The 12,629-nt window shown below is 37.1% G+C and overlaps 1 protein-coding gene across 1 annotated transcript in view; it reads right to left on the bottom strand.

Annotated features, from left to right (window-relative positions):
- Nucleotides 1-12,629, bottom strand: part of ZFP30 (ZFP30 zinc finger protein) — a 70,902-nt gene that overhangs the window by 41,387 nt on the left and 16,886 nt on the right. Inside the window, 1 exon segment of the mRNA XM_061139179.1 lies at nt 10,077-11,434. Coding sequence (XP_060995162.1) covers nt 10,077-11,434 — 1,358 coding nt within the window.

Genomic DNA, 12,629 nt, shown 5'->3' on the forward strand with positions numbered 1-12,629 from the left:
GGAAGACTGTAGGGAGTGTGATGTGTGTCAGACTGTGCTTGAGTCTGAGAAATGTTAGTGGATAAGCATATAATCTATTTGGGATTGTTAAAGTGTCTAGGGATGGTGTGACTATAGCTTTAAGGGTGATGTCTGGGATTAATCAGTCTATGACTGAGATTTTATAACTTGTTAAGAAAATGATTTTATTTGCATGGTTGTGTACTTAGCTTCCTATGAAATTATAGAAGTGTTAAGTGAAAGATACATGGGGAGTTCATTTGTAGCAGTGAATGCATGCACAGTATTATAAGAATGGGTATGATTGTGTCATCATGCAGCTCTGTGTAATAGTGATAACTTTAAGCTTCAGTGTCCTCACCTGTAAAACAAAGCTAACCTTCATGCAGTGTTGTCCAATAGAAATTTCTGCAGAACTGGGTTACATGTTGAATGTCTGTGCTATCCAGTACTGTAGCCACTGGCCACATTTGTCTACTGAGCACCTGAAATGAGACTAATTTGACTGAGGGATGAAATTTTAAATTGTTTAATTTTAATATATTTAAATAGCTATTGTGTTGAAAACCGTGAAAGTGTTAGTCACTCAGTCGTGTCCACTTCTTTCAACCCCATAGACTAGATTGCCAGGCTCTTCTGTCCATGCAGTTCTCTAGGCAAGAATACTGGAGTGTAGCCATGCTCTTCTCCAGGGGATCTCCCCAACCCAGGGATTGAAAGTGAGTTTCCTGCATTGCAAGTAGACTCTTTACAGTCTGAGCCACCTATGGCAGCCTGAAGCATCAACTTACCTTCAAGAGTTGGAGGGGGAGAAACTTAAATAATTTCATCTAGTAAATAATTTGAAAAATGAGAAATGAAATGAAGAGAAATATATATTAAAATGAAGAGACATGAAAAATGGAAATTCAGCTTTAGTCTTTATTGGGGGGATAATTTGCATAAAGTCCACAAACAATTACTATATACCTTAGGGATTTTTTTTTTTTTTTTTAACTTACCACACACATCAAGATGAAGAGCAGGGATACCAGAATGTTCCCTTTTACCCCAGCCATTATTTGGACTTCTAGCACTATAGATTAGTTTTGTGTATTCTTGAACTTCATTTAAATGCAGTCAGTGTAATGATATGTGTCTGGCCTGTTTTTAATCAACATTATGGCTCTTGAGATGAGTCCTTTAACCAACTAGTAAATATTCTAGGTTTTGTGGGCCAAATGTTCTCTGTCACAACTGCTCAACTCTCTCAGTGTAGCATGAAAGCAACCATAGACAACAAGTAAACAAATGAATGTGGCTGTATTCCAGTAAAACTTTATAGACACTGAAATTTGAATTTCATTTAATTTTGACATGTTACAAAATATTTTTTTTTTTACATCCTTTAAAAGTACAAAACCTTTCTTAGGTCATTGACCATACAAAAATAGGCCACTTTTTGTCTACAGGCTACAGTTTTTCAGTTCTTGCTATAATTTATCCATTCTGTAGTGACAACAGACATTTGTGTGGTTTCCAGGTTTTTGGTTATAATGAATAAACCTGCCATGGTTGACCTTAAAATATCTTTTGGTAGACATAGCATTCATTTCTATTAGGAGTCCAAGAGTGAAATAGCTGGATCATAAAGTATTAATAGGTTTACATTTATCTGTAGAAGTACATTGTCAAACTATTTCCCAAAGTATTTGTGTCAGTTTACACATATATCAGCAACGTAAAGGATTTCAGTTGCTCCATATCTTCTTAAACACTTGGTATTATCAATCTTTTTAATTTTTATCATACCAGTAGGTGGATAGTAGTATCTCAGTGTGATTTTTATTTGCATTTCCCTGATACTCACGTTAGCATCGATTCATATGTTGGCCATTTGGATGATCATTATGCTGAACTGCTTTTTTCACTCTTGACCATTTCATTAAAATCAGTTTGTGTTTTTTGCTATTTGTTTATAGGTATTTTTATATGCTGGGATATGAGGACTTTGTAAGACATATTTATTGTGGATATCTTTCTGGGGGTATGGCTTGCCTTTTCACTGTGATAATGAAGTCTTCAAGAACAGATGCTCTTAATTTGAATGAAGTTCACTTTATTAATCTTTTGTTTATTATTGATGTCTTTGCCTACCATAAAGACATGAAGGTAGAATTCTGTTTTTCTTCTAGAGACATAATTATTTCACCTTTCTCATTTAGAGCTATAATCCATCTCAAATTAATTCTTCTGTTTATTTCTTTTGAGGTGAGGGTCCAAGTTTTTTTTTTTACCATATGCATAACAAGTTGTTCTAGAACTATTTATTGAATTGCAACAGTGCATTTGTAATAGGACTAGTGACCTTATATGTGTGCATGTTTTCTGTACTCTTATTTTGTCTCTTTGGCATATTTAGCTATTCTTGTACTTATACTGAACTGTTTTAGAATAAATATTGAAATACGGTATGCACTTTAAGCTTTATTCTTTTTCATTACATTGGGTATTCTAGGCCTTATGCAATTCCATATATATTTTGAGAACTGGTGGTTAATTTAAAACCTGGAGGAATTTTAACTGGCATTTCTTTGACTCTTAAAAAAAAAAAAGGTGAATTGTTTTAATACTGAATTTCCAAGTCACAAACATAGTATATCTGTCATTTTCTTTAGGTCTTCATTAATTTCTCTCAGCAATGTTTTATAATTTTCATTGGAGAAGTTTTATACCTTTTAAAAAGCTTTGTCGAGATATAATTAACATACCAAGAAGTTCTCACATTTAAAGTGTTTAGTTCAAGTGGTTTTTAGTATATTCACAGTCATACAACCATCCCCACATTTTCTGGTTTTAGAACATTGTCATCACCTGAGAAAGAAACCCTATATCCATTAACAATCATTACCACTTTCTGTCCCCCTACCCCCCAGTTCCAGGCACCCATTAATCTTCTATCTTTATCTGTATAATTGCTTATTCTAGACCTTTCATATGAATTGTTGTTGTTGTTCAGTTGCTAAGTCCTGTCCGACTCTTCATGACCCCATGGACTGCAGCATTCCAGGCTTTCATGTCCTTCACTATCTCCCAGAGTTTGCTCAAATTCTTGTCCATTGAGTCGGTGGATATGAGTAAAATCGTACAATATTTGTTTTCTTTTCTGATTGGATTCTTTCGCTTAACATATTTTTAAGGTTTATCCTTATTGCATGTATCAGTATTTTATTACTCTTTATTGCTGATACTATTCTATTGTGGGGCTTCCCAGGTGGCACTGGTGGTAAAGAACGCGCCTGCCAGTGCAGGCGATTCCGCGGCCGGGAAGGTCCTCTGGAGGAGGAAACGGTAACCTACTCCTGTATTCTTGGCTGGAGAACCCCATGGACGGAAAGCCTGTTAGGCTAGAGTCCATGGGATTGCAAAGAGTTGGACACAACTAAGGTGACTTAGCATGCGCATTCAATTGTACATATCTATGCCACATAACTTAGGAGAAAACATTCAGTCTTTCTCCATTTATTATGAAGTTAGCCGTGATTTTTCATAGATGCCCCTTATTTGAAGAAGTTTTTTTTCTATTCTGAGTTTGTTGAGTGTTTTTATCATGAAAAGATAAAGAATATTGTTAAATATTTGTCCTGTGGCATGTGTTTTCTGTCCTTCATTCTGTTAACATGATGTGTTATATTGATTGATTTTTGCATGTTAAACCAACCTTACATTCCTGGCATAAATCACATTTGGTCATGGTGTATAAAATTAAAAAGTTACTGGATTCAGTTTGTTAGTATTTTGTTGAGGACTTTTGTGTTGTTTGTTTGCTATGGTAGGTACTTTTGTGTTTTTTTAATGATTTATTTAGTTATTTTTGCCTGCACTGGGTCTTCCTTGCTACATGCAGGCTTTCTCTAGTTGCAGAGAACAGGAGCTACTCTTTAGTTGAGGTGCACAGGCTTCTCACTGTGGTGGCTTCTCACGTTGCAGAGAATGGTCTCTAGGGCAAGGGCTTAGCTGCTCCATGGCATGTGGGTCTTCCCAGACTATGGGAAGCGTAAGAACAACATATGTTGTTCCTAATGTAATGTCTATATATGTTAAGTTGGCTAATTATAGTAGTCTCACGCACAGACAACCCCATCCACATAACGTACTCATTCAGGCACAGTGACACCCAGCTCGCTCTGGGATCCTGCCCCTGGCAGTTTTACCACCCAGTTCCAAACCCAACTGCTTGCTCCTGAAGAATCCAGCGAGAACACACACTCCTCTATGCGCCTGCTGCACTAGTGACTATGTTTAGCATTCCCTGCGGTCTCCAGAAGGGGCGGGTCACAGAACTGATAACTAACTAAAGAAAAAAAACCAGAATCTCCAACACTTCTGGCAGAGTCCCAGGGAGGAATTAGACGCAACTTGTTACTCAAGGGTTCTTCTTCAGTGTTTTGAGATTTTCTTGGTTTGAGAACTATCAATAACCTCAGATGTGCAGATGACACCACCCTTATGGCAGAAAGTGAAGAGGAACTAAACAGCCTCTTGATGACAGTGAAAGAGGAGAGTGAAAAAGTTGGCTTAAAGCTCAACATTCAGAAAACCAAGATCATGGCATCTGGTCCCATCACTTCATGGGCAATAGATGGGGAAACAGTGGAAACAGTGTCAGACTTTATTTTTTGGGGCTCCAAAATCACTGAAGATGGTGATTGCGGCCATGAAATTAAAAGACGCTTACTCCTTGGAAGGAAAGTTATGACCAACCTAGATAGCATATTAAAAAGCAGAGACATTACTTTGCCAACAATGGTCCATTTAGTCAAGGCTATGGTTTTTCCAGTGGTCATGTATGGATGTGAGAGTTGGACTGTGAAGAAAGCTGAGCACCAAAGAATTGATGCTTTTCAACTGTGGTGGTGGAGAAGACTCTTGAGAGTCCCTTGGACTGCAAGGAGATCCAACCAGTCCATCCTAAAGGAGATCAGTCCTGGGTTTTCATTGGAAGGACTGATGCTGAAGCTGAAACTCCAATACTTTGGGCACCTGATGTGAAGAGTTGACTCATTGGAAAAGACCCTGATGCTGGGAGGGATTGGGGGCAGGAGGAGAAAGGGACGACAGAGGATGAGATGGTTGGATGGCATCACCAACTCAATGGACATGAGTTTGGGTAAACTCCGGGAATTTGTGATGGACAGGGAGGCCTGGCATGCTGCAGTCCATGGGGGCGCAAAGAGTCGGACATGACTGAGCAACTGAACTGAACTGAATAGTTCATTGTCTGGAGGTATCACACTTTATCCATTCACCTACTGAAAGTCATCTTGGTTGCTTCTAAGTTTTGACAGTTATGAATAAGCTGCTGTATCTGTGTACAGGTTTTTGTGTAAACATAAGTTTTCATCTACTTAATTATCTTAATTTCTGGGTTGTATGATAAGAAAGAGTATGTTGGACTTCCCTGGCCATCCAGTGGTTAAGACTCCATGCTTTCACTGCAGGGGCCTGGGTTTGATCCCTGATCAGGGAACTAAAATCCTGCATGCTGCACAGCGTAGTCAAAAAAAAACAGTCTGTTTACTTTTGTAAAACCACCACCAAACTGTCTTCCAAGGTGGCTGTGCCAGTATCTTAACTGGAAAATACTACTTTGTAGCATTGTTAGGAGGGTTAGATGAGTTAATAGTGCAAAATCCTTAGAATAGCCGCTGGCACATATTAAAAGCTCAGAAAACATTGCCTGTTATGTGTTTTTCTCTGCAGGCAGAATGAGCACCCAACAGTGGGCAGTCAGGTGACCCTGGTGAATGGAAGTCCATATCACTGAGCCCGTGCGTAATGTCCATCCCCTGCCACCACTATGTTCATAAGCCCATTGGATGATAATGGGGGGTGACTGGGAAAAGAAACTTATCCACAGAAGAGACCATCCTATCCACTTGATTATTAAATCCTCTGCTGAGGTCACCCTTTAGTGAGCAAATTACACAGGACACAAATAACTTCAAATGTTTTGCCCAGAGAAGCCTATCCACACTTCTCTTTCCCACATTTCACTGTCACCAGATTTCCAATCATCTTCCTTCCACCATTATTCTACGTCTTAATATCCATTCCCATACTTGTTCCCTGGATTTCTGTCTGTACAAATTAGAAAACTCAAGCAGTTCTTTTTGAGTGTAGCACACCTCCTCTCAGGTCACACTTTGAACTTCACCTTTAGGAGTCTGCTGGGACTTGAGTCTATTAGTGATGGGCCCAGAAATAAAAAGGGGTAGCAGGGACAGTTTCTGAAGAGTCACATGGCCTCTGCCTCAGGGGAGATCATTATGCTTTTCAGGCAATGCAGTGCCTATCCCATCAAATGGAGGTGGAAATGTTGCCTCTTGATGGGGATGCCACTTCCACTGGTAAAGCAGACTCTAAACTTAGGAGTTCAATGGCCCCGACAAGATGCTATTCTTTCCCAATCTATGCCCTCACTTTAACAGTATTTTAACACTATCTATTCAGCTGAGAATTTTCCAGATCTTTAGGTTCTGCTTCAGAAATTCCATCTCTTAAGTCATTTCTCTTTTCTTGCACTTCATTATCATCAGCCGGAAGGAGCAAAGCCACATCTTCAATTTCATTGCTTTAAAGTTCTACTTTCCACAAAACATTAGAACACAAACACAATTTAGCCAAGTTCTTTGCCACTTTATAAAAAGAATGACCCTTCCTCCCACTTCCAATAATACGTTCATTTCCAGCTCAGAATGAACCAGAATGGTCTTTACTATTCATATTTCTACCAACATTTTGTTCATAATTTATTTTCCAAGAAGACTGAGGTTTTCATTTCAGCTCTCCTCTTTTCTGAGGTTTCACCAGAATCACCCTTATCATTCATTATTCTTTGCATACATGTCAAAACTCTTCAGCTTTTATCCACTCACTATTCAGTTCCAAAGCAGCTTCCATGTTTTTAGATATTTGTTAGATTAGCATCCATTTCTGGTACAAATTTGTCCTATTTAGCTTGGGTTCCTATAACACAGAATCACAGACTGGGTAGCTTATAAACATATTTATTTCTCACAAGCTTGGAGGCCGAAGTCTGAGATTAGGGTGCTAGCATAGTTTTGGTGACTATCTTCTCGTGACTTTGTTTTAGTGAACATTTAGTTTTAGTGAACATTTCCAGATTGAAAACTGTCATCTTCTTGTCCTGTCATCCTCATATGACAGGACAGGGTGACAGAACTCACTGGAGCCCCTTTTTTAAAAGCACTAATCTCATTTAGGAGGGCTCTATCCTCATGACCTAATTATCCTGAGAGGCCCCATCTCAATACCATCACAGTGGGGCTTAGGATGTCAACACATTTTGAGGAGACACATTCAGTCCATTGCAAGGCCCAAATGGTTTCACTGGAAAATTATACCATTCAAAGATTAATTAACACCAATTCTATACTACCTCTTCAAGAAATTAAAAGGAGGCAATACTTCCAAACTCCTTATGTGAGGCCACCATCAACCTGATACCAAACGAGACAAAAAACAGAACAAAATTATAGACCAGTATCCTTCATGTAGACACAAAAATCCTCAAGAAAATATTAGTAAATCATAGCAATCATAGCAAATCCAGCTATATATATATATATATATATATGTTTGTGTGTATATATATATTTAAAGTATACACTACAGACAAATGAAGTTTACTACAGTGATATAAGATTTAATCAATATTTGAAAATCTATCATATTAACAGAGTAAAAAAAACCACATTATATTCATTGTATCAATTGGTGCATATTTCAAGTAGAATTTCAAGGAAGTATAGATTCATGACAGTGTTTACAGGTAGCAAAGGGTTCTCAAAATTACAATGGGCTTGAGAGTGGAGGAACAATCAAGTATTCGGGGTTGTCATAAAAATATGGCTCCAGGGTAAAGATAAAGCCAACTTTCATCCTTTCTGTGAAAGAGCAGGGCTTCTAAGAATTTTAAAGTCATTTTCCCACAGAAGCCTCACAGGAAACCCAATACAGAGAAGAACCTGTTGATCTTTTGTCTAACTGAATGAACCCTAATAAAAATCATAGAAAATACAATCTTAAAGAGAATTGTACTTGCACTGCAAGCTTGAGCTTAATGGGAAACAGTATAAAATTTTAAAAAGGCCTTTGGATGCCAAAACATCTACAGGCCAAAAGCAGTCTGAGAAAATGACTCAGCTGTAAACACAGGCTACATTTTATGAAGAGGGGGAAAAAAAAAAAGTCCAGCATGACTCAGGGTAGAACCAAGAAGGCCTCAGTAAACAAACATGCTACTCGACAGCAGAGACACACTTAAATCTGGGTTCTGTATTATGTAGTAACGCAAACCACTGAAGTTCACAGCTTCCCAACTACAGCAGAGAAACGCTGCGAGAAATTGAGATGTTAATTCTTTTTTTGAATGAAGTACTCAAAACCTCATGTGTATTTTACACTTAAGACCATTTTAATTTGTACTAACCACCATTCCAGTTTTCAGTAGCTCAGTTTTAAGTGCTCAACATGCGGCTAGCATCTACTTTATTAGATACTACAGTTCTATTCCATTGATTACACAAATAGCTGCAACTGCTCTTTTTAGTCACTCCTGAAATATATGAAGTACTATGGGAACAGGTACTACAAGAGATGTAGCATTAGTTGCACTAGAGAAAATCTGGATCCTCAATCTTAATTTCCCAAATACCTTATAGAACATTTACTATCCCTATGTGTAGAACTTTAGTTACATCCGTAAGTTCTGATAGGTAGCCATTTACAAACACTATTCACTTAAAGCTGGCTATAATTTCATAGATGCTTTATGACTTTAAAAGTGATGGAAAATTTCAAATACATGAAAATAGAGAAAATAGCAAAAACAAAATAAGCAAAAACCATGCAACTGATTTATCTTACCATGACTTAAACAAGTTATCTATCCTCACTTTTCTTTTGCATGAGCATTTTAACAGTAATTTTACACATACTGTTTATGTGTATAAACTTGCTAATTTATCTCCAAGACACTTTTACATAAACATAATGCTATTAGCACATCTAACAAGAACATAATTTCTTAATATTATCTAATACTGTCAACAGTCCCATTTCCCCAACTGTCATAAAAATGTCTTTTGTTTGTTCAACCTGTGATCTAAATGAAAAACACTCATTCATTGCATTTGATTGATACATCTCTTAAGACTTCGTTAACATCTGAGAGTTCCACCTCCCTTTTTTCAATCCATTTCATTGGGTGAGAAGCTTATAGTCATTACTCTTATAGAATTACCCACATTTTATTGGTCTGCTTCCTGTTATACCGTGTAATTTGTTCTTCTGTTTCCTGAATTTTCTTTAAAGTGGGAGTTAGATCTTGATGCTTAATTAGATTCAGGTTCAATATTTTTGGCAATGATATGTCTTATTGTATCATACAAGGAGGCATAAAATGTTTTGTCCTATTTTTGATGAGATTAAAGTTGATCAGTGGGTCAGATGTTGTCAACCTGATCTATTCACTGGGAAGTTCATATAGACCATTCACCTAAAGATCTTAACACTTCTACTGAGAACTGTGCTTAGATCCATTATTTCATTATGTCCTGCAAATTCTCTAATAAAGAACTTTACCTCATCAACATCTAGTTGCCTTAAGCTATAGTTTATACAGGAAATGCAGGCTAAATCACTCCTCCTTCCTTCTGTTTATCAATGTCCAGAATGAGTTGGTGCCCTGGCAACCTCCAAAGGTTGGTATGTACAGACGAAAGAACAGAGGTGGTAATAAGTAAGATCAAAAGCTTTTTCACATTCACTCTTTAAGAGTTTCTTTCTATGAATTTCTATCAATTTCCAAAAGTTTAACATGGTTTGAGTGGTGATAAAACACTGCTATGTATTCAATAAATTAGCCTACTCTTTTAAAACCTCTTGTTTTAACTTTGAGCATGAAGCAAAAGGGATTCCTATATTCAAACACTTCTCCTCCAGAATTTCTTTTCTAATGCTCCTTAACACAAAATTCACAATGGGTGGCTTTCTTATAACTATTTAGTGACATTATGAACTCGCTGATGGTAAGTAAGATGTGAATGCTGCCTAAATGCCTTCTTACATTCCTTACATTTGTATGGTTTCTCACCAGAATGAATTCTCTGATGTTGGATAAGAGAGGAATGAAGTCTAAAGGCCTTTCCACATTCCTTACAGTCATAGGGTTTCTCACCAGTATGAATACTCTGATGTTGAGTAAGTTGGGAGAGCAATCTAAAATTCTTCTCACATTCCTTACACTTATAAGGTTTCTCACCAAAATGAATACTCTGATGTTGAGTAAGTTGTGAGAACAGTCTAAAGGCCTTCCCACATTCCTTACAATCATAAGGTTTCTCTCCAATATGAATACCCTGATGTGAAATAAGTTCTGAGTAACGACGAAAGAACTTCTGACACTCCTTACATTCATAAGGTTTCTCACCAGTATGAATTCTCTGATGGAGAGTTAGATGATAGGCACGACTAAAGGTCTTCCCACATTCCTTACAATCATAGGGTTTCTCGCCAGTATGAATTCTCTGATGAAGAGTAAGTTGTTGCCGCACTCTAAAGGCCTTCCCACATTCCTTACAGTCATAGGGTTTCTCACCAGTATGAAGTTTGTGATGTACTCGAAGGCCTGTACTACACAGAAAAGCTTGCCCACATTCCTTGCATTCATAGCATTTCTCAGCAATATTAAGTCTTTGATGTCGAGTAAGGTGTGCATATTGTCTAAAGGTCTTCCCACATTCCTTACATTCATAGGGTTTCTCACCAGTATGAATCCTTTGATGGAGATTAAGTTGTCCTCGCACCCTAAAGGCCTTCCCACATTCCTTACAGTCATAGGGCTTCTCACCAACATGAATTCTCTGATGTACACGAAGATCTGCACCACATGTGAAGATATTTCCACATCTTTTACATTCAAGGAGTTTGTCAGAAGCATGAATTCTCTGATGTCGACTAAGGTGGGCACACTGTCTAAAAGCTTTTCCACATTCTTTACATTCATAGGGTTTCTCGCCCGTATGAATTCTCTGATGGAAAGTAAGTTGCTGGCGTACTCTAAAAGCCTTCCCACAGTCCCCACATTCATAGGGCTTCTCTCTACTGTGAATTCTTGGATACAGAGTAAGAGATGTGCGTTTTCTGTTCTTGGGCATTTTTTCAGAGGTGGTTTTTTTCACTTGCCTGAAACATGCCTCGTGAGGACCCTCTTGTCCCTCAAACTTTTTGTATTCCCAATCTTTCCTGAAAAAAGAGTCTTCAAGGCCACAACCTCTAATTCTTTCCATTATATCCCACTGAGAGAAACTCATTTCACAAATATCCTTTACTTGAAATAACTTTTTAGTGTCACATCTGGATTCCAAATCTGAAAGAAAAGAAGATAAAACACATGCTATTTTCTTCTAGAAAAAGTAAACAAAGAAGCAAATAAAAACTTTATAATAGGAAAAAAGAAAATAAAGTCCAGTTGAAATAAATGTGCTTAAAAGTACTTTAAAAACTAACATAGCTTGAGAAAAGCTAAGAATAAAGAAAATGATGAATTAAGACCAGATAATTCAGAAGAAAATTGAAGTCTGCGATCTCTACCTAAACCTTTTAATGATTTCCTTTTTAGTAAGAATAAAGTACAAACACTTTATTATGAATAACACAGCCTCTGTTTACCAAAAGATGTCATTTCAAGCTGTAGACCCCTTTACTCCCTATGTCTGTCACACTTGCCTCCTTTCAGCTACTAAAATATGTCACAATCTTTCCATTTTTTAGAGCTTTTTACAAGGCTATTAAATCTCCCAGGAATGCTGATGGGTTCTCCACATGGTTGGGTTCTTTTCATCCTTTAGCTATCATGATAAAAATCAGAAAAACTATCTGTGCTGACTTCATCTAAATTATATCCTTCATTTTCTATCCCAGTAATTTGTTCCCTGCTTCTTAGCACTTTTTTCAATTCTGTTGTCATATATTCATTAATTTTCCAAGTTTTTATTCTGTGTTCTTACCTTAACAATTTCCCAAGAGAAGAAAAAATCTTTCACTTATCACTGAATAACAAATACATAGCACAGAGAAACTATTATTAAGTTTTCATAATTAGTTTAATAGTAAAAATATATATGTTTCCTTGCCTCCAATCTTACACCTTTTTTTTTTTAGCACTTTCTATAGAGATGGGAGACAAAAGCACACCAATGCTATCTCAATCAAATACATAAATGGAAAAATTTCTTTACATCTGCTCATCCCTCCAATGGCCTCTTTACTTTCATGTGCAGCTATCTCCACTTCAGCTCACTGTCTACATAGCTGTAAGTGAACCTCGCTTTTGCAACCAAGGTAATGAAAGGTTCTATTTATTTATCTTCAAGTTTATTAACTATACACATGAATATTACAAACATGCAGCTCATTTTGTTTCTTCATACCCTTTCCTATATTCTCCCTAAAGTCATCTTGGCCAGTGCCATTTAGTTACTGTCTAGAAAGTATATTAGTGATTTTTTCAGTCAAAGCAACAGGTTTATAAAATAGTAACATGCTAGTAAAATTCTGAGCAA

The sequence above is a fragment of the Dama dama genome, chromosome 4 (assembly GCF_033118175.1).
Source record: "Dama dama isolate Ldn47 chromosome 4, ASM3311817v1, whole genome shotgun sequence".
Taxonomy (NCBI): domain Eukaryota; kingdom Metazoa; phylum Chordata; class Mammalia; order Artiodactyla; family Cervidae; genus Dama; species Dama dama.